Here is a 27,552-nt window from a genome sequence, read left to right as displayed (position 1 = left end):
CCTGTCTTGGTTTAAAAGAAACAAATGTCCAAAATTGCCTTGCTTTTACTTCCTGTCTAAAAGCTTTTGTTCAGCTCTCGTTTTCCCATTTCTATTAGTCCTGGGAAAGCCAGATAAAAAGTTCTTAAATTCTGTGCAGAGGTGTGTTTGCTGTCATTGTTACAGGGGCATCAGAACTACCAAATATCAATGAAGAAAGCTTGGAACCTGTATTGCAAGAAGTATTCTTAGCAGGGTGTTGTTAACTCACAGGTCACTTAAATCTTTTAATTCCAGTTGCTTACTGAGTAGCTTGGGGTATTTCAAATCTGTGCATTTCCACCTGAAATCATGAGGACTAGGAGGACCTCAGAAAAATTAATAAACAGACCTGAAATTTTACAATAAACGAGTTTCATGATAAAATAAATACTAAATGCAAACGACATTGATGTAGCTATCCTAAAATTCTAAAAACTGGATTTGAACCAGTGGGAACCATACATTTCTTTTGGATAGTTTTCCTGCAAGATTAAGTTTCTGGGGTAAAGCAGTGAGAAGGATAGGTTATGGACTGAAAAAGAAGCCATCTCTATTTCGTAGGACCTAGTCTAGACAGCACTTGATTATTTCTAGCTTTTACATTTGATGAAACCACGTGCCTTAACTGAGTATCAGAGAGGACAATGTGCTGCTACCCCTTCCTCACTGTGTGATAAAACCTGCTTCATGGGTGCAGTAGATCACTCCTGGTGCTCTTTGCGCATGTCGAGTATGTTGTACAGTGCATGTACCTGACACATCCTCTGAAGCATTGGTGCTGGCTGCTTGACTTATTTGTTCTGTGCATGAGTAGTAAATCTGGTGCTCATAAGAAGTGTAGGATGCACTTTCTGTGTAGAAAGCCAAAGTGCTTTCACAGAAGCACTAAGCTTGCTCTGTGCCCACAGTGCATTTAAGAAAAATGGTAGCCGGGGGGTGAGATTCCTGACAGAGCAATTCCTCTGGCCTGCAGCTCATTCTTGAGGTCTGCTGGGAGTGGAGCTTGCCAAGAATAGGGTATAGATCTTAGTTTTTTCTAGTGGGCTACATGCAGTTGCAGAATGAATGCTCCTGGTACATGCAGACGTGTTTTTGTAATGTAATGTATTGTTATGCATGGAGTAGATAAACCATTACTGGGTAGTGGGAGCAGGGAATGGATGGGAGGGAAGAACATCTTTGTGGTCTCCATGAAGTGGCCAGGTCACTCAGGTGTGCAGTAGATGTGGTTCTTGTCTTCACTTTTAAGCAGGAGGGTAAGAGCTGTGGTCTGCAGAAGACAAAAGTTGCACTTTGACTGTAAACAAGTACAATTTGATGACCATTTCTTTAAACAGTAGTGTTGGGCTAAAGTACTCCAGAATAGTCCCCCTCATAGTCACCTTTTCAGTTCCTGAAGGCTCAGACTTTTGTAAGCTGTGCAGTGAACTGAATTGTGGTATTTTTCCTGGTAAAAGTAACCATTAATTTTTTCCTGGTATGGTTTCCTGTGCCATCCCAAAAACAGTTGTTCAGCACAGCAAGACTGGTGATGCAAAAGAATTGGGCAGAGCTGCTTGAATTAGCAGTGTCAGTGGCAGACATGTTCATCAAGATACAGTTTGACTTGAAGCTGGTGATACGTCATGCTGAAGCCCTTAAATTTTCCTTGTCTCTTTTTATAATTGTTCTCTCTTTGCATTTAATCAGTCAACTGTCTTCATATACAAATAAAAATTTCACGGTAGGAGCTTGATAAGAGTGTATAGCTGTGACACATTCTTCTCTACCACCTTTCGAATACTTCTTTTTCTCAGTGAAACAGAATTGCTGCAATTCCAATTTGTGAAATGCTTAATTTGCTTTTGTGAAAATTAGGGCATTTTGGCATTAGTCTGAGATGCTTCTAGTATAACAGAAGGACTAGCTGAACTGTTTGGGTTGTATTATCCAAGTGTGCAACGTAAATTAGAACTGTAGCTAGTAATAAGCAGTGCAGTAATTTTGCGTGAATGCCTTCTTTTGTTTTGATTCTGTTCCAATTGCTGAAATGGCTGAAGAATTTGGGTGGCATTATGTGTACTAATCAAAATAATCACCCACATCAGGAAGAGGATTTTGAATTCTGGTGAACACGAGAAATAGAAAGGTTAAGCAAGGTAAGAGCAAGTTTGTATGGGCACAGAGATTATATTTTGAGGAAGAAATAGTGCACATTGTTTTAAATGGGATTTAGTAGGTCACGTGCACTCCTGAACACCATCATTATTATAATCTTACAATATCGTCATAAAAACTTAGTAGTGTGGACTTATAATGTACTTCCCTGTGCTAATGATGGAGAAACTATTTTAATCACCTGTCCCAAGCCATATTTTTTCACTTGAGGTAGATTGTTGGACTGAATTTTGGTTATGGCTTTGATACCCTTGGTGCTTTCTATGCTTCATTAAAACTGAATTTGAGACTAGCAGAAAGGTTCTGAGGCTGATACTCATTGCTGTAGAGAATGATTAACTGGAGATAGGGACCTTCAAGACAAGTAGAAGATTCATGGTCCTGATGGCCTTTTCCTGCTTGTAATATGTATGCCTCTGGATAACCATTATCTGTAGAGGAAGCTGCATTATGAGTGCAACTGGTATGCATTGTACATGAGTTTACACGAAGCCAAGCCTCATTAAAGTTCTTTGTCATCCTGCCTAAGATGAGATTCATAATTTATTTGTTTGATCACAGATTAATGGGGCTGGATTTGCTCAAGTGTTATTGCTGGAATTTCCCCTTTCCATTTATTTTAGTCTGAGCAAGAGGGGGTTTTTTGTTTTCTGAGTACATGGTTTATAAAAATGGGATATTCACAAAATTGCAAGGAGATAGATAATTTATGAGAAATGGGTAGCTTCTGAAGCCACAGAGTGAAAGTGTTCAGGTGTAAGTGCTGCCTTCTTTAGTTCACTGTAAAATTGTGAAAGTTGACTGACTTGGAAATAATTCTGAAGAAGTCACCTAGCTGTTCTGCACCATTGCTAGAGTTAATTAACATAGAAACCATGCCTAAAATATGCGTAGTCTAGCTTTGACCCTGTGATCAGATAAACCACACTTTTCAGTGATGGCTTTGTCCAGTTCTGCTTTTCTTTGTTAAATATTAATAGAAGTAAATATATAAATAAATTAATGTATTAAAAGCTGATCTTTTTGAACCTTTTATAACACATTATGCCTCTCTGCTAATGTTCTGCCATAGCTGATTAGGAAGAAACAAGTGCTGGAGACTCTAGATTCATGTCCGTCCCCATACGGATGTTGTTGCTAGAGATGTTGTTTCACTGTTTAAATGGCACATACCTAAATTTCCGTGCTAGCTGAATCTGTCTCCCAAGCACCAGAAGAGTAACTTTGGACTTTGAATTTTAACAGGTTTCCATCTAAGTGCCACTGTGGTACCCCCACAGATGGTGCCACCCAAAGGTGCGTACAACGTGGCGGTGATGTTTGACCGATGCAGGATCACGTCATGTAGCTGTACCTGTGGAGCTGGGGCCAAGTGGTGTGCTCACGTCGTGGCGCTCTGCCTCTTCCGGATACACAATGTAGGCCTTTAAATACAGTTCTGCTCTTCCCTAGGCATCTTCTGAGTCTCTCCTCATTACCGTTTCATGCAACACGCACTCTCTTTAGGGAAATTGTTCTTGGCACTCCTTTTGGTTACAGACTGTGCAAATGTGTGCTCACAGTTGCAGTCTGCAGAGTGAATTGTCTGAGGCTCTAAACTGCAGAATGTCCTTTGATAATGTGCAAATTGCTATGGGTAGATACAGAGTCCTTTTTGGCCCCTTCCTGTTTCTCATTTAAATGCTAGAATTACTCATTCTTCCTTCAGTTCTGCAAGGAGTGAAAGGTCACCAATAGTTAGTCTTTTATTAAAGGTCTTTGGAAATATGGGATTTGAAAGCTCTTCTTTAGGTTGTTTGATCAGAGTGCAGAAGGAAAGTAATTTTGATCACTGTTGGCCTTTATGTTCAACACATACTGAGGCAGGTAACTGTCATTTTGACTTGTAGATTTCAACCAGTCATTTAAGTTTATGTTTTTCTTTGACTGCTTGTATTCTGTGAGGCCTTATATAGAGTGAAAAGTAGGTGTTTCTTATCCCAATGAACTCCAGGTGAAAATGCATAGAATCAGCATGAAATACACAAGTTGAGGGTTCAGTCTTGCATACAGATTAATTTCCTCCTCAGTCTTTGCGAAGCTGAGAAATATATCTTAAGGAAGGATTAAGCTTGGATGATTGAAAGGAACAGAAGATTTTTTGCTGTCACAGAACATTTTATAGCTAACATGCTTATGATCAACTCCAGATTCTTAAATAAGTGCTAATAACCTGCTGAAGCTTGTTAATATTTCACAATGGAAAATTGTGATAGGCTTAAACTGATACTCTTGTGAAATCATCGTAATACTGTCTGTACTTAAGACTGGAGAGTTGGCAAAAAAATGGGTTCGGCTTTGAATTATTAGTTCCAGTTTTAAAAGGTGAGTATGGAGAGTGAGGATAGGAAACAAATTTTCATTTCTATTATTTACACTCAAAGTTTGAACCTTGTGTAAGATAAAAATAATTCTTTTCCCTCCAATCCTTTCTTCTACCTGAAAAATGATAGTGAAAGGATTTTCATGTTTGTATGTACCGACTGCTGACACTAGCAAGTTGCAAGCCAAGGTATATTGCTCTATGTAGGCAGATCAATATCAGAAACATCTTTACTATCAAACCGCTCTTGCCTGTTTTCAGGTTAAATTTTAGGTAGGTGCCATTTGGGCATTTTTTTGTTCTGTAGAGTGAAAAAGGTTAAGAAACTAGTGGTGTGGTTTTTTTATCATCTAAGTTGTTCTAAGATATGGAAAGAGACTGATTTTAAGATTTTTCTTCAATCTTCTAATGAGATAAATGAGGCGGTTGTGATTCTGTGGAACAGCCCCCCACAGAACTGATTGGTTTGCCAGAAGCTTAAAGAATAATGTCCTATTTTAGAGGTTTGTTTGTGAAATCCCTGCCAGTATTTGTGCAATTGCTAGCAACAACAGACCTTAAGCACAGCTGTTAAAGCAGTTTCCTTGAAAAGAAACTCTTAAAAACAGTTTTTTATGAAGCATAGACAACTTATTTGCATCTTGTCTGCAACACACCACATAATTACAGAAGAAAAATTGTCCATCAAGACCAAGCATGATATGCATCAGCATAGCTACTGTTCATGACACTTCATTCATTCAGTGGACACAGCTTCATTAAGTCTGACCTGTTAATGGCAGTTCATATCTCCTTTTCTTTCTTCAGGCATCTGCGGTATGCTTACGAGCACCTGTTTCTGAGTCCTTGTCTCGGCTACAAAGAGACCAATTGCAAAAATTTGCTCAGTACCTAATCAGTGAACTTCCACAACAGGTAAATGGGGACAATTGATAGGGACTGACTTTTTGTTAAATTCAGTTATCTTTATTTTGGGTCAATTTATATGATGTCTTATGTTGCAAGATAACCAGTTATGCTATTCAGTTGTGAGCTGCTGGGAAGGCTTTCAGTTCTTGCGCTTTTCAGGTTTGCCATTCTGTTATTTGACAATTGTCTATTGCCAAGTAAAAGATTAGAAGTGTCTTAAGAGGGGAAAGAAAAGTAGTGGCTATTCATATTAGCGTGACTATGCGCTTAGCTTGTGGAAGATCAAACACAATAAAATAAATGCATGGTGGTGAAAAACTTGGGTCAGAACAAATCAGGTTGCTTCTTTCTTGTGTGTGTGGTTAGTTAAGTGGAGAAGACTACCCAGGGGATGTGTTGTATATGCCTTAGGTGGGCACTTTCTAATGCACCCAACTGGTGACCTTTTGACTTCCCCCAGTGTAGCTTCTTGGTGATTCATAAGAACCATTTGGGTTATGGAAAGTAGTAGACATGACATTTAATTAGTCAAAGGCAAAATCTGCTCTCTTACTCCTTAAATATCTATGTTGTTCAAGGCCAGGTCGTTTGTATCATCTGCCTAAAATGCTTGCAGAAAATACTTAAGTGATTGTGAAATGTTTGCTTTAAAAAAATAAGGGCTTAGCAATTTTTTTGTGCTGGTTCAACCAAAGGAGGTTGAGAAAAACTGACCTGCATGGGTATCTGTCACATTTCAGTAGTATGTGCATAATGTATTAAGTAGGAGTTAGATTACTATCAGCATGTGCCTAAAATTCATATTATGGTGCTGTGCATGGGACACTAAGGTATTCTATTGCTAAAACATCCTCTAAATTTCCTACAGAAATACTAATCTTCTTATGAGAGGAAATCAAGGAATCGTATAATATGAAAGTGATATAAAAATACTGGGGTTTTTGTTGCTGAGAGTTCAGCACCAATAGTGTGTGCTTCTTGCTGCATTATGTAACAGACAAAGCTTTTCTTCTCTCCTTAAGGACTTTGAGCTTTATGTCACATAGTCTGGTGCTTAATAATAGGAGGGTTTTGAAAGGCTAGCAGCAGTGGTAGTTGTTTCCTGAATGGCATGTGAGTTGCTTGCTTTCAAATATTCTGTGCCTGCTCCTTTTTGCAGGGTTTATTTCTCCTTTGGTCACGTGTACCAGCTGTGTACCCAGGAACATCTAGATTATTTAATTTAAATATTACTATCTTGCAAGATAATCTGATGGATGCTGCTCAACAGAAAAGTTTGGGTTTTATTGGCAGATGCATCTTAACCTGTGTTGTGTAATTCCCTTGAAAAAAGAAAGGCATGCCCCAAGCTCTTCCAACAGCCTCATTCCCGGTCTTCAAGGTTTCTGAGTGGAGATAGATACTCTGATACCTTGGGACCCCATATTTTGACTGCATGATGTAGAATTAGAGTAGGCTGTACACATGATTTTATTTTATACTTATTTCCAGCTTGTGAATGACATTATGGTACAGCAATATATAATGCTGAATTACTTTCAAGTGTAAAGGGATGGTGGTCTGTAGGAATGCAGCTAGATAAGGAGATGTTTTGCAAAATCTCTGTAGCAAGTGTTTTCCATATCTATGAAAATGTCAGTGATTCTGAGCAGCTGGAATTTATTACCCAGTTCTTCTCCCAAGAGCTATTTCCCTTCATGAAGCCAGTACTCCTATTCCAATTAAATATGAATATCTTGGCAAAAATGCCCGAAGGAGAGTCACTGCAGGTCCCTGATACTTCAACCTTAAGGTGTGACATTGCCTAGACCTGTGACTTTTCTGCTTTGTGGTGACTTAAAATATGTAGTAGTGGAAGAAGGTACAAGAATAGCTTAATGCTGAGTTTGTTTCTTCAGGTGACTGAAATGCAAAATATCCTTCTGAAGCATTGTTTTTCTTCCATCTGTTTGAGATGGACCTGTATTATTTGCAAATATAGGTGTACTGAATGTACCTTGCTTTACAGTAAGTGTGATCTTTAACCTCAGCTGTTGTGTGGAGAGAGGTGGGGGGATATCAGACATTCTGTTGCAAGTCATTTAGATCCTAACTATATGCCTAACCTGTTGTAAGTGTGCATGCTAAAGGCTAAATGGATCTATAGTTTCAACTCAGACTTAGTTTGGGAAAAAATGCTTTCTACTGTGCATTTTTCTTTCAAAAAGAGGACGTTAAGGGTATATCTACTTAGGATTTTGCAATCAGGTGTGAGCCTTCTCTGCTTATGCTCTGAACTGTCCAGAAGCTATGATTAGTTTAGTGCTGACATTGCCTTAGCTTACTGTTGTGTCTGAGTTAATATATAGATTGTCCCTTTGCTAACAGGATGGTAAATAAGCTAAAGTCTGCCCGAAAAGTTATGTATAGATGTGATTTATAGTTTGCTCCTCTGTTCCCATTAGCTTGGGTTTTAGAGAAATGATTTGGGAACAAGAAATAAAGAACATTCAAAGTGTGGAAAAATGGTGACCTTGACTGCAGTCACTTCCATATCTCTCAAAATTAGCTGCAGTATCACTCTCTGTGGGCTGCTGCTACTCAAGAAATGAGAAGGGAACTAATAACCTATGATGTTTTTGTTTACTTCTTAAGGTGTGAATGTAGGAAGTAAGTCTTGCATATCACTTTGCTTTGAGAAAGGAGAGGAGAAAGTGTAACAGCTGGTTTGCTATTGTATAATCTTTAGCACCCTCTATCGTCCTTTCGCAAAACATGATGGTGTGTATTTGATACTTCTGAAATTATGAGAGTGCTTCAGTCATGAAAATCCAGGCAAATCTTTGGCTGGGTATATCAGGATAAGAAATACTGTGTATATTGAAAGTTTGCTTCATGTTTTCAGATTCTTCCAACAGCTCAGCGCTTGCTGGATGAGCTGTTATCTTCTCAGTCTACTGCCATCAACACAGTGTGTGGAGCCCCAGGTAACCTTGATATATCTTATTTCAGTAATCTGTGCCACAGCTAGGAAGTGGATATATTTCCATTGCTTTGAGTTTCTAAACTGGTCTGATACCACGTAGCTGGGATTGCAGGTGGAGGTCAAGGGAAAGGGTTAAGTACAGGCACTTGCATGTATATGTGGCACAGAAGCAGGCAATTGTTGGTGTAATGGACGAGTCAGAGTGTATGCAGAGGAAGGGAATGTCAAGCAATGCACCTTTCTAACAAAAGATTTATCTTTTTAAGTCAGTATTTATGGTAGACTTCTGGAAATTTTGATTGGAGGGGACCTCTCCAACCTCCTACTTGAAACAGGACTGTTTGCAACACTAAATTGGGTTAGCTGTGGCTTGGGCTAGCTTAGCCGAGTCTTGGTTGCCAGAGACATTACAGAATGTTCCTGTTTTAGTGCTGCGTTATGCTTTTGGTCAAGAATTTTTTCCTGATGTCCCGTATGAATACCTGTTTTTATAGTCTTCTAGTGCCAAGAAGGGTTTGTTTGCATTGCGTTTGTGATTCCAAGTAGTTGTAGGCTGTTATTGATCACCCCTCACCCTCTTCTTTTTAGAAGAAATTAGCCCATCTTCCTCAATCTCACCTCATAGATCATGTGCTCCGTGCTCACAACTATCCTGATACCCCTCCACTATATCCTCTCTCGTTTCTCAGTATCGTTCCTGGACTGGGGGACCCAAAATTGGATACAATATTCCAGGTGTAACTTTACCAGTGCCAGGTAGAGAGGGATAAAATAAGTTCCTTAAATCTGCTAGCTGTGCTTTTCTTAATATATCCCAGTTTGCAGGTTGGGGGTTTTCTTGTTTTGTGTTTTCAGTGAAAGTTTGCCATTGGTTCATGTTCAGCTTGGCATCCACCATAATCACCAAGCCCTATCAGCTACATAGCATTTGGTTTTCAGTCTGTGCTGATGCAAAAGGTTTTCTGTCCCAGGTACAGAAGTGTACATTTTTCCTCAATGAACTTGATGAAGTTTCTGTTGGCACAGTCCTTTAATTTCTTCTGGTGCCACTGGTTGTAGTGCTACCATTCAACATGCCAGCCATGTCTCCCAATTTAGTGTTGTCAGTGGTTAAGGTTATGTTATGATAGCATTTTAAGATAGTTCTGAATAGTGAGTTCTGCAACGGGTGAAATAAACTGTAACACTGCCTGTGTACTCCCTATAATCTCTGTGGTTGGGCACACAGAGGAAAATATCTTCAAAGCCTGCAGGCTGTATATGTGTTATTCTTTTGTCAAGATCCCACTGCTGGACCCTCTGCATCAGATCAAAGCACCTGGTACTTAGATGAATCTACTCTGAGTGACAACATAAAGAAAACCCTTCATAAATTCTGTGGACCCTCTCCTGTTGTTTTCAGGTAAACTGTTTCCTGTTGAAGGGAGAATGTGATATTTGTGCAATCTGTAAGCTCATTCACTGTATAGCCTGTACGCTTATGTGATGCCATCAACTGAAGGATGCTTAGTTTCATGGTCACTCTTCTGGACTGTATTTTTGCATAGCTTGTCCAATGTTATTTCAGTAGAGCACACTGTATTTGCACAATACCTTGCTTGCGTAGCGTTCTCGGTCTTGTTATGCATCTTCTCTTTTAGGTTATGCATGTCTGTCCCATTTAAGGTGCAAATATACTTCTGGACGTAGAATATACTCAGAATTTTGGATGGCTGTGCTTGATTTCATTTTTTCTTATCCCTGCTCTTCTGTTTTATCTACAGTGATGTGAATTCAATGTATCTCTCTTCCACGGAGCCACCAGCTGCTGCTGAGTGGGCCTGTCTTCTGCGTCCCCTGCGAGGAAGAGAGCCTGAAGGAATCTGGAACCTGCTTTCCATTGTGCGGGAGATGTTTAAGAGACGGGATAGCAATGCAGCTCCTTTGCTGGAGATTCTGACTGACCAGTGTCTCAACTATGAGCAGGTATTCAAATCTCTTTGCTGTGGTGGGCAAAATTCTGGGGAACCAGGCTGAGCCAGTGACTGGTGCCACGTGCCTGTACAATCCATGGCTGAATAAATTTTTTTTAACAGTCTTTATGCATTATAGGCATGTGCTTCTCCACACTAAAATGATGTTACAGTTTGCTCTTGTGCTGATTTAGTGATGTCCTGGTAACACTATATCCCCAAAATACCTCAGTCCTTTTAACATGAATATATGGAGTCTGACTTCTTTTGTTCAGCACATTTGATTTGATTTCTGCCCAGTCAAGGTGATTTACTGTAATGGGGTTTTTTTTTGATAAACAAAGTACATCACATATGAGCTGTCATTTTGATAAACACTGAAGATATATGTTGGGTGGCAGAATCTCAGTGTCTTTTGTTATTTTTGTAGAAGATATCTTTTGATGGGTTTAAGTAATAAATTTTTAATACTAAATTTTTAATATTAATTATTTTTATATTTATATATTAATATATAATATTAATATAATTTTATATTAAAATATATGTTTTTAAAAATAGTATTAAGAAAAAGGTTTCATTTGAGAGTTCAGGACACTGATCTCACTCTGTAACATAAATTGACATTTGTTCACTTTTTCCCTCCAAGTGTGAAGGCCTCTAGTAAGAGAACCTCCTGTGAGTGTTTTGTTCTGTGGGTATGTGCCTTCTAACCAGAAAAATTTTGAGACGCCCTTAGTTCTCACAAACCAATACTGCTTTAATGTTTGTAGTTATGTTGTAGTCGAATGAAAACATGGTACTAGCTACAGATCCTGTTTCCTTGCAGTTATGAGGTTAAGTGAGAGCAGGGGATGAGATGTTGGCCACAACACAGCTCCACTGAACATTTTCTTCTGCAGATAACCGGCTGGTGGTACAGTGTGCGAACATCTGCATCACACAGCAGTGCTAGCGGGCACACAGGACGCAGCAATGGCCAGTCAGAAGTAGCTGCTCATGCTTGTGCAAGTATGTGTGATGAGATGGTTGTTCTTTGGAGGCTGGCTGTCCTTGACCCAACTGTTAGTCCACAGAGGTGAGCACCAGAATCAGATCCAGTCTCTCTTTTATTTCTGTGATATTCAAGCACACTCAAGAGTTTCTTCCTGTAGATTTCTTATGTTTGTATCATTACCTCATTACCTGTTCAACCATTAGTCCTTCTGGACTATGTGCTATGTAAGGTTGAGGAGCAATATAATTACTTTAAACTTTAATTGTTATTGCTGCTCACTTTTAGCAACATAATGTAGTGTGAATAATTTGTTTTCTGAGAGTTCTCTTTTACGTATGAGTGTAATTCTGCAATTTAGTGTCCCAGTGGAGAACATTTCTTTGAATTATAACACTGGCTACTGATAAATTTTAATGCTTTCTAAATTTAACTATTCAGCAGTTTAATAGATTTCTGTTTGGCCCAATCATTCATTGTTGTCTGTTTCAAGATGAACCATTTCTTGCTTTCTGTGCTCTTAGGGAATTTATTCTCTGCAGTGTATTGGTAAACAGTGTCACCGGTGTATGATTTTCAGTCAGTGTTTTCAATTGTCTGAGTTAAAATCATGAGGCTTCTGCAGGTTTCTAAACCATATTGTGCCTTGGTAAATCACTGCCATCTTTATTTAGCACTAGTTGAATAGCAGTGGAGGTACTGAGGTCTCGTGTTGAGATATTGTGGTTGACATTGTAATAATTTGTTTTGTACATCTAGTCTACAAAGTGTGGTGTGTAAAATGTACTGAATTAGTTTAATGTGCTATAAATGCTCAGAGAAAGTTTTTCAGAACAAATGAAAACAGGATGGTATTTTCAATACAATTACACATTAACAGGATTTGCTTTCTGTGAATTGTTGTGTAACATTAATAAAATGCCCTATCTATGTAAGGTACATCAGGGACACTAAAATGGATGCAGTTTCTGTCTTGTACAGTTTACAATATGAAGTAGCTAAATATAGGAGATGAAGACAAACCAAAAACCATAGGAAACTGGGAATGAGGCTTAAAATAAACACAAACATCAATCAGATCACATAGAAAAACCATAAAAGGTTTTGGCTTTGAATGAAGTATGAAGTTGTGCTATGTGTATTCACATTTGAGTTATTTGGCGCAGTTCAAATTTGCTCAGATCTCCTACTTGAGCTCATGCATAATTGAAGTGCTCCTGCTTGATTACCTATTATCTTGGCGTTTGAATAGTCACCAAGAAAAACCCTCTTCTACCTGTCCTTGCTGTTCTTTCCAGTGAATCATAAGGAGACTTGCTACCTCCTTCCTAGTTCATTGCAGGGTCTCATCCTTATGTTACCTTTCCTGAGTAGTTCCCCATTCTTCTTTTTCCTTCTGAAAAACCTCTCCTTGATTAAGCCCTACCAGTCTGCTCATTTGTTAATTCATTTCTTTAGTGGACAAATAGAAGCAGTCCATTTTGTTTAGACCCTTTGCACCTAAATTGGGTCACCCTGTTTTGATTTGATTTTTTTGTTCTTTTGCTTTTGATAGGAAATCTGAGAGGATTGAAGTGTTGGGCTTGTACCTCAGATCTCTGAAATCTGTGGCAGAAACAAGATGGCAGTTGATTGAGACACTTGGTGCAATTTCTAGAAATGTCTTTTGCTCTTCTTGAATTAGATCACCCAAACATGTAATCCATTTAGACTATCTTGCTCGTGCTTAGGCCCTGCATGAGATTTGGAGCTGGGAAATGCAGAAATGCTTTGTTCTTCCCATGGTAATATGGGGCGTGGGACTAACTGCTGTGTAATTTAAGTCTGTATAACCCTACCAGCTTGCTTCTTCCTCAGAGTTATTTGAACATCAATTATTTTTCTCTTGCTTGTTCTGTGCCTATGGCTTGCAAGAGTTTAGTCTCCCGAGGACAGTCTGCTAAAGCCTAACTTAAATTGTTGGGCTCTAGATAGGCATATCAGGGTAAAGAGGTAGATTAGGTGGTGCTGTCTGGCATTGTGCTTCTCTGGGTAGGCTGTTTAGATTGTACTTTTGAATGTCTTGACTGGAGTTGTTCCCAGAGCTGTTTCACAGCTGCCGCAAACTGTTTTATGAATGATTCCAAGAGCAGCTCCCCATGGCACTCACTGGTCTCAGACTGCTGAGGCTCACATTGCTAATACCTTATTTGGGGCAGAGAAGCAAACAGGGCAGACAGTATTTCATTTTAAACCTTCCAGTTTGTATTGTGCTTTCATGTTGGTACTGTTCACATTTTGTTTCAATATCGTGGGCCTGTCTAGGACTTGGTTGTTATTATAGCTGTTTCCTTTTTTCAGCCTGTCGTCTTACTAATGCTGTCTATGCTTAATTCAGCAGAAGAGGTTTCTGACCAAAAGGAGGTGTTCTGTAGGTTAAGAGGTAGTTTGTCACAGGTGCATTTTGTTTCTGCTTTCTAACCTGTCCTCTTGCTTCTTCTTTTAGGCGCAGGGACCTTTGCTCACAGCTCAGACAGTGGCAGCTGAAAGTCATAGATAATGTTAAGAGGGGTCAGCACAAGAAATCACTGGAGAAGCTCTTCCAGGGTTTCAAGCCAGCTGTGGAAGCCTGTTACTTCAACTGGGAGGAAGCTTATCCCATTCCTGGGATCACATATAGCAGCACTGACAAAAAGAACTCATTCTGTTGGGTAAAGGCCATCCAGCAGAGGAGTTGCCGGTTGCAGTGTACAGAAACTGCCTGTGAGACTGGTAGAACCCATGGACAGGAGCCCGGGGGACCATGTCTGCAGCCTGGGGACAGGCTGCGTCCCTCTCCCCAAGAGCCAGCAGTTCGTCCAAAGGAACTTACTGGAAAGCGGAAAGTTGTCTCTGAAACGCCACAGAGGGTTCTGAGACGGCTTTCAGCAGAAGGTGATAAAGCTGTGTACAAGACTGCAGCGGGCAAAGCAAAGTTGCCAGTGAGCAAAGGCTTGACCAGTAAACATAGTGGGAAACGCCGCATGAGCAGTGAAGACAGCTCTCTGGAGCCAGACTTGGCAGAGATGAGCCTGGATGACAGCAGCTTGGCTCTGGGGGCAGAAGCCAGCAACACATTTAGTTTTACAGAAAGCCCACTGAGCAGGAGCTACAGGGACACCTTTGAGGAGGATGGTGGGGTGTACTTCTCTGAGGGACCTGAGCCCAGTGTCAGGAGCAGTTCCATGGCCAAGAAATCGCCCAAGGATCCTGTGGGGGAAATGGGTAGTGGTGATGATGACCTCCCTTCTGCAGATGAGAACAGCGGTGGTGTGAGCCTGAAGCCAGAAGAAGTGGGAGACAATGGTGCAGCAGGGGGTGGGGATGATGGAGAAGACGACGATGATTACCAGGTATACTATCTGAATCCACAAGAGGTAGCCAAGGAAGATGATGACAAAGCTGAAGGGGGAAATGAAGAGGAGCAGGATATATTTGCTGGTATAAAGCCTCTGGAGCAGGAGAACCGGATGGAGGTGAGCTGAATCTAGTTAAAAACACTGTTTTGCAGTTTTGCAGTTTTATGTATTGTATACATCATGGTCTTGCCAGCCTCCTAGCTGTCACACTTAACCTAGTATGTTAAATCAAGTGCTTAATGATAATGTCATCATAACCCATTGTATCATAAACTATCTACTTAATCCAGTGGTATCACACATGTCTGTTTCCCACAAGCTTGACTCCCTGTTTCTGTGCTAACTTCAAGTGTATCCCAGTTTTAGCTCATCCTATGTCACACTCCAGGATTTACAAATGTAGGCAACACAGTGTGTGCTTTTTTACCTAGTCTCACTCTTGTAAATGGCAAAATTGAGCTGAAATTAAAAATAAGTAAGACTGAGACATGCCCAGCAGGAAAATCTCAAATCCAACCATGTAAGCAGAAATTCTCTGGAAAGCCAGAGGCAATCTAAATAGACTGTGTCACGTTCCTGTAATAACCTCAAAATACATTTAGAGCATGCACCTATATGAGCAAGCAGCTGAAATGGAGATGCATGGAAATAGTTAGTCAGTTTGAGCTTTAGTTTGTTTTTTTTTTTTTTTGAGCTGTTCTCTGATCTCTTATAGCACTTGGAGGGAGGATGGGACTTAATCATGGAAGAAAAGACTTTTTAGGGGAGTGCTTAAAGGGATGGTGGTGAAGGTCCAGGCAAGAAGGACTCTGACAACACCTGCTGCTGAAGTTAATTGTGAATTGTGTTTGCAGAGTCTTCGCAACAAGTAGTTTGAGCAGGCTAGCTCTAGCCTGGGGGAGTGTGGTTTGAATATGACCATCTGTTCTTTCTTGCAGATCCTGTTTGCCTGTGCAGAGGCCCTGTATGCACATGGATACAGTAATGATGCATGCCGCTTAACTGTAGAGCTTGCCAGGGACCTACTGGCCAACCCTCCAGATCTCAAAGTGGAGCAGCCACCAACTAAGGTAGAGAGAGAGCTTGTCTAGTTTTGGGGGCAGAGTAAGTTAGAAGGAATATGTGGGATGGATAGAACAGCATTCCCAGGCATTTCTCATTCACTGTGCTTCAGGGCACTTCACTGATGCTTCCTCTGGGTTGAACTTCTCTGGATGTCATTAATGTGCCTGATCACTGCGTGTGTGGGTGAAAAAAAAGGAGAAAGAAAATAACAGGCCATTCAGCAGGACTTGGAGTATTCAGAAACTTGAGTTTAATTAAAAGCTTCTTCACTTTTCCTTATGCTTCAGAGAGAAGCTTGGTTTGTCTGTTAAAAGCTGCAGCTCCTTTAGGAATCTATTTTAAATCAATTGAACAAAACACTGTATTTAACATCAGCTTCAAGGGATGTTTTGTTTAAGAGATACCTGCTGCTGTGTGCTATGAGAATATACAGCAGCTGTAAGAAGTCTTGATTTTTGTGCAGTTCTGTGCAGGTGACCCTGTTTCCTGTGATTCTCTCCAAAACCTTAGTCTCCTATTTCATAATGTGCACCACTGGAAACGTTAGAAGTTTTGCTGGTTCAGAACAGAGGGTTGGAAAGGAAAGAAATAAGCATAAACATCTGGAAAATAACTTGTAGTGGCACTAAGCAGTGTTTGTTGTATGGAAGGGTTCCCTTGGAAGGGACAGGCATGCAACATCTGCCTGCACAGCATCAGTCCAGTAGTGGACATATGTCTTATCAACAGGCCAGCTCTTCCACTGTATTGTGTTGGGGTGAGATAGGGGAAGTAATGATGTTCGTCAGTAACCACTGGGATTTGTGATTCCTCAGTAAAGGGAATAAAATTTAAATATGTTTTATTCTTTCTCCTGCCTACTTATTATTGCAAAGGGTAGAAGGACAAGCATAGAATCATTTAGGATATGTAGGAAAGTCTCCTGTGACAAATTCCTCCTCAAACAGGGCAAAAAGAACAAGGTATCAACCAGCAAGCAGACATGGATGGCAACCAACACCTTGTCTAAAGCTGCTTTCTTGTTGACTGTGTTGAGTGAGCGGCTGGAGTACCACAACCTGGCCTTTCGAATAGGAATGTTTGCTCTGGAGCTGCAGAGACCACCTGCCTCTACAAAGGCTCTGGAGGTATGAAACACCTCAAAAAGGCAGTATCCATAAGCCCATAAGCAACATTGTGCTGCTTGAATGCTTTTGCTCATGTGGTTTCCATTTCAGCTCCTCAAGTTTGGTTATGCTTTTATATGTTTCCTTTAAATTGGTTGCAGTGGGACTAAATGGATTGTGTGCATGTCCTATTAGCACACGTTGATCTGCCAGAAAAATTATTAGAAATATCACTTCATCTGGCATTACCTTCATTGATAGGAAGCTCAGACCTCATGTGCCATCAGGCCTTTGATCTCACATGAAGCTACAGGCTTGAAAATATTTAAATGAGTACAAAATATTCTATGAATATATAGTTTTGATTAGAATAGCTTACTACTTATCTTAAAATATGTTTCCAGTTTGCTTGGCTAATCTGGGGAAAATAAAACCATTTGTAAATGGAACTGTCCATATTTGCATTGGTGAAATGGTTTGAAACTTACTCTTCAGGGTGAATTGGTGCAATTGTTACGTCTGAAAATAGTTGCTCTTGCTGATATCGCATTCATTGGCAAGTGAACGTGTGCACTGTGCAGGCATATTATTTTGGACACTACTTGATTACTATTTGGCTTCCTGTTTAGAAAAAAGAAGTGTCCAATTAAGACCTTGTCTGTGTGATTTGCAGCCGCCTTGCTTTTCATTGCAGGGTTGTGCAGTCCCTGGAGGTTTGTATTGTTGCTAGGTATCCACCAACTACACTTGTTATGCTAATTATCTGTACTTCTTATGGTCTGATTAGAAGATTGTGAGGTTGGCAGTTAGTTGCTGCCTAAAAGAAAACGAATCACTTTCACATGTTAAGAATGGAGAGAATGCAGGTATGGCAGAGTAGTGAAATGTAATGGTCTTCATCCTGGTGGCATGTGTGCTGCCACTCCATGCCCATTCTTCTCCTAGTAAGTCTCTGTTTTCTCGAATGGGTATATTACTTAACATAGCATCCTTTCTTCGTACAATTAAGAGTAATCACCTTTTCCACTGACTTATCCAGTCAAATGCTGCTCCTGATGTTCCTATGAAAGCTGATGCGTTTTTTTCTGTATGCAGCTCAAGAGTGATAATTTGAGTAAAAAAATGTGTGTATAAATATGAGGCACGACTTGTATTAGATTTGAAAAGCTGTATTCAGTGTGGAGAGAATGGTAAAAGTGGCTAGGGTGCTAAGAGTTGCTATAATTTAACAATCCAATAAAAACTGTTGCTGTACTTCATGTATAGGGAAAAATGGTCCACTGCCACAGGCCCTGTGCTGATGACAGCTTCTTCTGTTTCCTTGTGGATACTACCAGGTGAAGCTGGCATATCAGGAGTCTGAGATTGTAGCCCTCTTGAAGAAGATTCCCTTGGGCACTAATGAGATGAACACTATTCGAGGAAGAGCTGAGGAACTGCGAGAAGGGACACTATGCGATTACCGTCCTGTCCTGCCTCTGATGTTGGCTAGCTTTATATTTGATGTCCTGTGCACTCCAGGTACTGTCTGCATTGGCTTGAGTGTGTGAAGGGCATGTTCTGAGATGCCAGGTCTTGAGGGGTTTTCAAAGAGAAACTGTCTTCTGTATAAGAACAACCTAATCTTGATTCTTCACACGCTGTTGCTTCCAATTCCCTCCATATTGCTTTAGAGGTACTTTGTGCCCCGATGGAACTGCCTCTCCTTCTGCTTACATTTGAAAAAAAAATGGAAACTTACCACATTTCAGCAGTCTGTGTGTATTTGTAAAATAGTTATAAATGACTGACTTTTCTACTCTTATGCTGGTTATATTCAGAGGAAGCCAATATAAATCTAGTATTTAAAAAAAGAACACAACCTGGGACTAGTAGACTGACTTGGCAGTATACCTGCCTGGTTTGGAACCTTCCGAGTTTAGAGAGAAATGGAAAAAAAACCCCAAGATAGTGCTGTGGTCTTGAAACTGGTGCAAAGCTAGGAATAGGACCACAGGAAGCTCTGCAAATTTAGAAAGCTCTCAGAAATGGCTTTTGCCTTGAGGTCCTAGTTTTAAAAGCTGAGCAGTAATTCTGTTGTCTTCTTTCAGTGGTTTCTCCTACAGGCTCTAGACCCCCAAGCCGTAATTGGAATAATGAAATGCCTGGAGACGAAGAGCTTGGTTTTGAGGCAGCTGTTGCTGCTCTTGGTAAGAATCTTTTACAAGAAAAGTCTTTCTTCATCTGTGTTCTGCATCCTGCCTCATTTTGGATGGTGAGAGTTAGTAGTTCATTCCAGTTTGGTGCAGAAATGAAAGTGTTTGCATGGTTTGTCAGAACCAGGTGCAGAAGGATTCTACATGCCAGGGTTGAGGTGCCTTTGCGAAGCTGTGAAAAATGGAAGGGGGATGCGGGACAGGAACTGAATGTTAAAGTAGTAACATGAATTTTAGCTTTCTTCTTGCTCTTTTGTTGCAGAAGATGTATTGCCTGGACTTTAATGGAGATGGATAATTTCAGAGAACAAAAGGCAATAATTTCAGAAGAGGTCTTTCAATGATAGCAAAAGACTAGCAGAAGTACTCTCGAGCATTATCATATAATTCAGGGTCTTAGCATAATACTGGATTCTTGCCTTGTTTATCAGCTTCAGCAACAAAGCAGTAATTATATATAGTATGTTGACAATATTGTATGCCTGTGTTAAAGCAGCATGCAAAAAGGAATAGAATGGATTAAACAAGGCCTGTCCTCTGTTGCCTCATCTCTGAAAGGAGGAAGATGAGTTCTTTATGGTGTGGGAATGCTAGCTCGTAGCATCTGCAGAAACTGGAAAAGTTTGTTTCAAGATGAAGTTGTGGGCTTGCCTGGACTCTTTTCCAGTGGCATAGATTAAGATCTGGTTGTTCTGACAGTTGTAGCAAGCTTAGTATTCTGGGGACAGACAGCAGCTCCTGTTTATTCATGACCTATTTCTGAAGTTAACAGAAAAATAGGGGGGAAAAAAAAATATTTTGCCTGTGACAGTGAGGTGAATAAAGTAGTCTGAGATATAGACAGTGCTCAGGATGTGGTGTAGTCCCCTGGGCTCACTTATCTCTTCATCCCCTCTTTTCTGGCCTGCAGGCATGAAAACAACTGTCAGTGAAGCAGAACATCCTCTGTTGTGTGAAGGCACCCGAAGGGAGAAAGGGGATCTGGCACTAGCCCTGATGATTACTTACAAGGATGATCAGTCTAAGCTGAAGAAGGTGAGTTTCCCTTTAAAAGGAGAGAGGGAGATGCAGAGCAAACCATGTTTGGGTTTTGATGGATTTGGTAGTTTTGCCAGTGAGCATAAGTTGCTGTGTCATGTACTGGTGATTTACAAGCTATGTTGTGGTATTTATATTCTTCCACTGATGCAAAATCTGATTGCGCAGTGTGCATTGCCCTGGAAGAGACACCCTTTCCGTAGGGTCTTAAGGTCCAGTCGGGAGATGCGTTCTCAGTGCTTTTAATACTTTTGCTTATTTGCTAAAACAAGTCCTTTGTCCCAGGGGTTTTCAGTGTGCACTGTGTGTGTGGTCTGGGGATTGAGTCTGTTTTGCTGCAGGGATGTTGGCTTGCAGAACAGTATATCTAGCAAAGCCTCTGTTTCTTAACCTCTCACCTCTGATATACTAGTTCAGTCCACTTGTGCCTTAATTTCCCATGCAAGAGAGATAGTAAAACTCTGCCCTTCCACCCCAAAAGAGGAAAAAAATATCAAAAAATGCTGAAGCTTCAGGAAGGTTTCATTAATCTTTTATATTCAGAAATGCTTCTACCCAGCAAGAATATTATTAGTGTCTTTCTGCCTCCTAAAGGAGAAGCACTTTTGCTATACTCTTCTCCAGGGAATAAGAGGGACACTGTGGTATCAGTCATCTGCAAATAAATGCTCTGTCACACTCGTGGTGTTCGTTTCATCTGGAGAATGAACAGTAGAAATGGACAAACCCATAAAATGTGGTCATGCATTGTTGCCCAATTATGTAATAAATAAGGACAATAAAGTGTTATTGTAGGCTGGTAGAAGGCAGTTTCTCTAGTGGCTTTACCAGTTTCTCAGTAATGGTCTGACAGGGTTTTTTGAGTGGTGAGCACAGAATTTTGGTGACTTAAACAAGAACATCTAATGACTGGCAGAACTAAATATAAAGTCCTCCATTATGTCCTTGATGTACCAGAAATACTTCTTTATGGTGAGTTTTTGGTGCTTTTCAACTAAAGCCAGTGGCTGTTTGAAGTGAAAATGGGGATATTACTGAGTACAAATGAATCTTTACTTCCTCAGTGATACAGACCACGTGGCTCTCAACTGTGCATTGCTGATCTTTAGTGCAGGAAGACGATTCCTAGTTTCTAGAGAATAAGCATTTTCTTTTTTTCTCCAACAAATGGAATTTATTGTGCACCAGGAAGCTGATTTGGTACTTTCCCTCTGTGTCTTGGTTCTTTTATTTTTTAATTTTTCCTTGCTGTTAAAGATTTTAGACAAACTCCTGGACAGAGAGAGTCAAACTCATAAACCACAGACTCTGAGTTCCTTCTACTCATCCAGCAAGCCTACAGTAGCAAACCAAAAATCTCCTTCCAAACACGCTGCCCAGTCCACTGCAGCTATCCAGCAGCTTCCAGGGACTTCTGTCACTCAGCAAGCTACTGTAAGCACTGCAGTCCAGAGCAGTCCTGAGAACTTTGGAGAGAAGAGTGCACAGGGTAAGAGGTGCTTTGTAAGGGCTATGCTGAAACCCTTCTGTTATCAGTGCAAAACTGGAACTGTACATTTTTGTCTGTTTTGAGAAGTAGTCAGAGTGATTGTATTGCCATCTGGCTGCTTGGTGGTTACTAGAAAGTCATTCCCCCATGATCTGTTTGGCTGTATCCATTTCTGTAAACATTCTTGTTGCATACAAATTCAAGCTAATTTTCAGGTTTTCCTATCTTGAGCCAGTTGTATAACCAGTTAACATAAAACTACTGTGACTCCATCTTTTAGGTTTGTATCACAGAGGTGCAGGATTTCAAAAAGTAACACACTGAGTCAGGTACCTTCATGCAAGATAAATAACTAAGATTGCTGAAGAGCATTAGAGGTAAACGTGGTTTTCTTCAAGCTGTGCCTCCACTTTGGTGGCAAACATCACATACAGCAGCATTTGGTGGAAAGCAAGTGCTCTCTTAACTCTTCCTAAAGAGATCATTACTAGCTGAGGATGACTGCAATACGGTTAGGGTTGCTGGAGCATTTTTATTCTAAAATTTTTCTGTAGTCGCAGCAAATTTTCCAAATCTTGAGTTGTTAAGGTCAAATGTTCTTGGCCTGGTATTGGATGATATGCTTAATACTGAAAGAAAACTGAGATAATCATGCTCATAAATACCACTCGTTTCATAAAAATCCTGCATCTTTTGATTTTTATATCTTTTAAATGGCCACATCTGGTTTTAGAGATACAGAAACAAATCATAATGTTTACCTTGTCACTGTCCTGTTTATGCAGAGAGCTCTCAGAGGTCCCCCTGTGAGCCAGCTGCGGAGGCCACTGTCTTGAAACAAGAGGGAAAGGTCCCCAGTCGTCTGGCCCTTGGAAACCGAGGTGGATACAATGGGAGATGCTGGGGTTCACCTGTCAGGCAGAAGAAGAAACACACAGGTAGGAACAGACTAGTTCATACAGCATCTAGTGCCGTGCTGGCAGTCTGCTGGGCTTTCAGCAATTCCCTTGCTCTTTCATTCCACTTGTCAGCCTTTCCTGTACTACGGAAGCAGTTGATTGTCTCTGAGATGTTTGGCATGGAGAAATAGGTTTTGCCCCACAGATTTCCTGCCCCGTTCTGTATGGGAATTTACCATACCTTTCTCACGCTTGATATGTTCTGGGTGATGGTTTAGGTATCTGGAGCTGAATGATGGCTGGACTCTGGGAGCGAAGCAGTGTGCTCCTGGGTCCAGGAGCAAATTCAGAGGAGCTGCCGCCTCTCTACACTTCTCTTGGGAAGGTTATAAGTTAGAGGCCGGGGATGTGAAGCACCTTTGTGTAAATTGTGCAGCATATACCAGAAGGGTTTTCTACATGCTCATACAATCTGTGGAACTTAACTTTGTATGTGTATTTGCTTCTTGTTGTTGTTACACACTGCCACAAAGCTTGGCAGGTGGAGCGAGGGGCTGGGATGGTGTGAAGGGGGAAATAAAGATACATTGCTCTTGGACTCTTCTGCTTTTTAATCCGAGAGCTGCAAAATGACACTGATATCTGTGGCCAAACTGACTAATTTAATCTTGGTTTGCAAAGTTGAATGCCTGGCAGCTGTAAGGCTGACTGTCACTGACACAACTGATCTTGGTTGGGACTGTAGGTGATGTGGGTAGGAGTTTACCTATCCACGTTACATTTACCAACCCTGGTGACGTTACCGTGTTGGTTCTGGTGTTGTAGGCATGGCTAGTATTGACAGCAGTGCTCCTGAAACCACTTCTGACAGTTCTCCAACACTCAGTCGGCGTCCGCTACGTGGGGGATGGGCAACAACATCGTGGGGCAGAGGACAGGACAGTGACAGCATCAGCAGTTCTTCAAGTGATTCGCTGGGATCTTCCTCTTCCAGTGGCAGTAGGAGAGCCAGTGGGGGAGCCCGTGCAAAGACTGTGGAAGTTGGCAGGTAATGAATAATACCAGTGTGCAGAGGCAATCTCTAGGCCTGATGTCAGGAAGCTAGCACATGTGCATCAGGAAGTACTTCTTTGGGAGAGTTTGCTTCTGTTCCTCTGGACCTAAAGACAGGAAATCTGCACTCCAGCTAGTGAACTTGGGGTACTTGTTGCTGTCTGAAAGGTTCCTCTGTCTTTTTCTTCTAGGTATAAAGGGAGACGGCTGGAGAGCCATGCTCCTCACGTCCCAAACCAGCCCTCAGAGGCAGCTGCTCACTTCTACTTTGAATTGGCCAAGACAGTCCTTATCAAAGCAGGTGGAAACAGCAGTACCTCTATCTTCACCCACCCTTCCTCCAGTGGTGGGCACCAGGGACCACACCGCAACCTTCATCTCTGCGCCTTCGAGATTGGGCTGTACGCACTAGGGCTGCACAACTTTGTGTCTCCCAACTGGCTCTCTCGAACTTACTCCTCTCATGTCTCTTGGATCACAGGTTACAGCAAAACTTTATCAGGAAGCTTACTTCTGGGCAGGAAGGAGGGGAGGGAGGCAAGCTTATTCCCCAAAATGGTGATGCTGATGTGCTGTGGTAACCATGTAAGCTGCTGGCACAGCTGGCCGTAGAAGCTGAGCACCAATGATTTACAGAGTGGTGCTTGCTTTGGCCTGGAAAGTTCCTGTGATCTGTTTCTTCTTGTTTGTACTGCAACATGCTTCAGTCTTCAAAGCCATAGACCACTTCTCACACAGAGACTGGTCTTAGTTTCTCCTTCAGGGGTCTGCTGAAGAGACAGACATTTGTCAAGTCTGAACATGCTCTTTGGCTGTGTTCAGCATTTCACTTTCCTCCTCCTTCTGTTTGCACCCAGACCTACTACCTGCTTTCTATCCACATGGCTTCTAGAGCCTGAAAAACACACCCTTGAAAAGTCATGTTTTCCTGACATGGTGGAAATAGAGCGACAGTCCAGGCTGTGTTTTATGGGTACTAAAATCAGCTATAGCAAGTTCCTCTCACTGCCTCAAATGCATCTTTAACTTAACTTTAGTAATGGTACCCTCATTCACTGCTTGCTTATTGAGGGCTCTTGCCTGTCCTGTGTTTTGGGAGGAAGAGCCTAAATTTGACTTGAAGCCTAAGGGGAGCAACTGGGCTCTGTCACTGCTTCTGAAGGAAGTGAGGAGTGCAGGTCCTGTTGAGGGAAGGCTGACTGGAACTGCGCTGGGCATACAGGGGTGTGAGAGTCTTCTCTCTTCCTCTTAGGGCAGGCCATGGAGATCGGTAGCGCAGCCTTGAACATCTTGGTGGAGTGTTGGGATGGACATCTGACTCCCCCAGAGGTGGCATCATTGGCAGACAGAGCTTCACGGGCCAGAGACTCCAACATGGTGCGGGCAGCTGCTGAACTGGCACTCAGCTGCCTGCCCCATGCCCATGCCCTGAACCCAAATGAGATCCAGAGGGCTCTGGTGCAGTGCAAGGAACAGGTGAGCATCACATAGGGGCTGGCTAGTGCAAGGTGATTTCTAGCATCAAGGATGTGCTATTACTCGTGGGTTTGGCTCCTCTGCCACTGGACAGCCTTAATCCCAGTTCTGTGGATTTCTTATGTTTCATGAATAACTCTGGTTATTCTGCTGCATAGTTGTGATCTGCCTGCTCCCCATAGCGTCAGTCGTTTTAGAGTGCCTTATACTTTTCTCATGTTGTAGTTTTGCCTTCTTGTGTTTCTTGTTTTGCATTCTTCACTTCTGCTTTTCTTTCACTGCTTCCAGGATAATCTGATGCTGGAAAAGGCCTGTATGGCAGTAGAAGAGGCAGCCAAAGGAGGTGGCGTGTACCCAGAAGTCCTGTTTGAAGTAGCTCACCAGTGGTACTGGCTTTACGAACAGACTGTTGGTGGGACCCCAGCCCAGAGAGAAGGTGCCACTGGCTGCAGTGCCAGTGGTGCACGGGCTGCCTCTGAAGCGGCACGTGGGTTGACAGACAACCGGGTGACCTCTGAGCCGACCACTGTAACAGTGGCAGCTGCGGTAACTGCGGCAGCAACAGTCATGCCGGTGATCTCTGTTGGGTCGACCATGTACCAGCAGCATACAATGGCAGGGCCAGCAATGGCACATACGCACACGCAGGGTCTCCATCCTTACACCACCCTTCAGACTCACATCCCCTGTAATCCCCAGTATATTGGACACACTATCCAGCACATGCCGCGCCCAGCTGTCTTCCCGGTCCCTGGCTCGGCGTACCCACAGGTGAGTTTTGCCTGTGCCTTGTTCATTTATGGTGAACTTTGTGTGGCTGCTTCCAGAGGGAGTACATTGGACTGGGGAGAGTGTGGGGCTTAGACCTGCCATGGCTTGAGATCTAGCTTCTGCTCCCACTTACTTGCTGATTTGTGATACTTACTTTGGCTTCCCAGCTCAGCATTTGCCTAATAAGGAGCCTTCTATGGGTGCATTTAAAGTCTCAAGAGAATATAAAATATAATACATCAGTAGTTTTTAATTGTTATTGCCCCATAGTTTCTCAGAAGGCACTGGACAGAAAGCTTGTCGTCTTGAGAGCTTGCAGTCTAAATGGAGACTACAGAGGGAAAACCGAATAAAGGTTATTTAAACCTCTGCCTATTTTTGAAAGTTTTTGGAGTGGTTTTCTGCAAACTGATTAGATTTAAAGGGAGGAGGAGCAAGCAGATGTAATGGTCATGTCGTGCCAGGTAGTTTCTGTGCTGCTTTTTCCTGTGCTTCCTCCTCCCTGTCAGATTGGACTTCCCATGCTCTGAGGTTTGTGCGGGGACATTGTGTTTTGGACTACTTCTAAATGGTCAGACGAAGTAGACATGACTGTTACTTATGTTCTGTTTTAGGGTGTCCATCCAGCATTCATAGGAGCGCAGTACCCTTATTCAGTAACAACACCGTCATTGGCAGCTACAGCAGTGTCATTCCCCGGTGTGCCCGTCCCATCCATGACGCAGATTGCAGTGCATCCCTATCACAGTGAGACAGGACTGTCACTGTCTTCCAATGTAGCGAGTAAGTGTTACAGCTCTGGGCTGTGCATAGCATGGTTTATTTACTGTGCCTCCTAGCTGTACCCCAGTCAAGTCCTGCTCCTCATTGACCACAGGTGGAACCAGGGTTCTTGCACTGAAAAGTTCTAGCCAAATCCACTCCATCCTAAAGATACGCATGCTAAGGGGTACTGGGATTCATGAGGGGGCTGATTCCACTAGTGGAGTTTTAATTTCTGTTTAGCTGAATTTCCAGTATGAGATTATTTTAGCCTCTCAGACTAAAGTGTGGTTGGAGCCCTCCTGGCCTTTCTGACTTCTAAGTTGTTAGGGCATTATTCCCCCTCTTCTTTGGGCAAGGTGAGCATAGATGATCTTGAGCAGGGTCTTGTGGTTCCTTTGGGTCAGATGAATAGAGAGTGCAGGAAGCAGACAGCAGTCAGACTTCTGCTACAGTAGCAGTAATAGATGTCTTTCCAGCCCAAAGGGATTGGAGGCGGCCAGTACCTGAAATGTGGAACTTCATTAGAGAGGACAGATATTTTGGCAGGATCATGTCAATGGTAATCTGAATGATTGCTCACATGTTGTGTTGGTGCTAGAGCGGTGGTGAAGACCCATCAAGTAGTGTGCAGCACTGGAACAGCAGATGTTGACTGAATTGTGGACATGCTCTCATTGCCGTGGGGTTTTGCACCAGCGGGTCATGGTTGACCCAGGCTCTGTTATCCCTTCACTGGAGAGGTTGTAGTGTTTGCCTATTTGTACATTTGCTTATCAGTGCTTCGCAACTCACCAGGTGCTGGAAGACTGGTATGTGGGAAAACACTTAAGAGCTCTGTTGGCTTCCTTCATATCCAGATTATCAGGATAATCTTTTCAGTTATTTTTATCTTGCATTTTGATGCCAAAAAGCCACCACAAAAGCAAATAGAATAGTCCTGAAGGCCTCAGGATCTGAA

General features: G+C 41.9%; 1 protein-coding gene across 7 annotated transcripts in view; it reads left to right on the top strand.

The window, feature by feature from the left end:
* ZSWIM8 (zinc finger SWIM-type containing 8) overlaps positions 1-27,552 on the top strand; it is a 73,816-nt gene that overhangs the window by 28,989 nt on the left and 17,275 nt on the right. For all 7 annotated transcript variants that reach the window (XR_008236952.1, XM_052799532.1, XM_052799531.1 and 4 more), the window contains exons 4-22: positions 3,424-3,596; positions 5,348-5,455; positions 8,334-8,415; positions 9,696-9,816; positions 10,178-10,379; positions 11,269-11,444; positions 13,846-14,854; positions 15,676-15,807; positions 16,750-16,929; positions 18,246-18,429; positions 18,999-19,097; positions 20,014-20,138; positions 21,399-21,630; positions 22,416-22,568; positions 23,355-23,577; positions 23,774-24,063; positions 24,835-25,058; positions 25,347-25,829; positions 26,444-26,612. Coding sequence is in view for 6 of the 7 variants with exons in the window: in XM_052799532.1 (XP_052655492.1) it covers positions 3,424-3,596; positions 5,348-5,455; positions 8,334-8,415; positions 9,696-9,816; positions 10,178-10,379; positions 11,269-11,444; positions 13,846-14,854; positions 15,676-15,807; positions 16,750-16,929; positions 18,246-18,429; positions 18,999-19,097; positions 20,014-20,138; positions 21,399-21,630; positions 22,416-22,568; positions 23,355-23,577; positions 23,774-24,063; positions 24,835-25,058; positions 25,347-25,829; positions 26,444-26,612 (4,365 nt within the window). In the remaining variant the exon portion in view is untranslated. The remainder of the gene's footprint in view (positions 1-3,423; positions 3,597-5,347; positions 5,456-8,333; positions 8,416-9,695; positions 9,817-10,177; positions 10,380-11,268; positions 11,445-13,845; positions 14,855-15,675; positions 15,808-16,749; positions 16,930-18,245; positions 18,430-18,998; positions 19,098-20,013; positions 20,139-21,398; positions 21,631-22,415; positions 22,569-23,354; positions 23,578-23,773; positions 24,064-24,834; positions 25,059-25,346; positions 25,830-26,443; positions 26,613-27,552) is intronic.

This window comes from Harpia harpyja, chromosome 10, assembly GCF_026419915.1.
Source record: "Harpia harpyja isolate bHarHar1 chromosome 10, bHarHar1 primary haplotype, whole genome shotgun sequence".
NCBI lineage: Eukaryota > Metazoa > Chordata > Aves > Accipitriformes > Accipitridae > Harpia > Harpia harpyja.
This window is presented reverse-complemented; position numbering and strand designations above follow the sequence as displayed.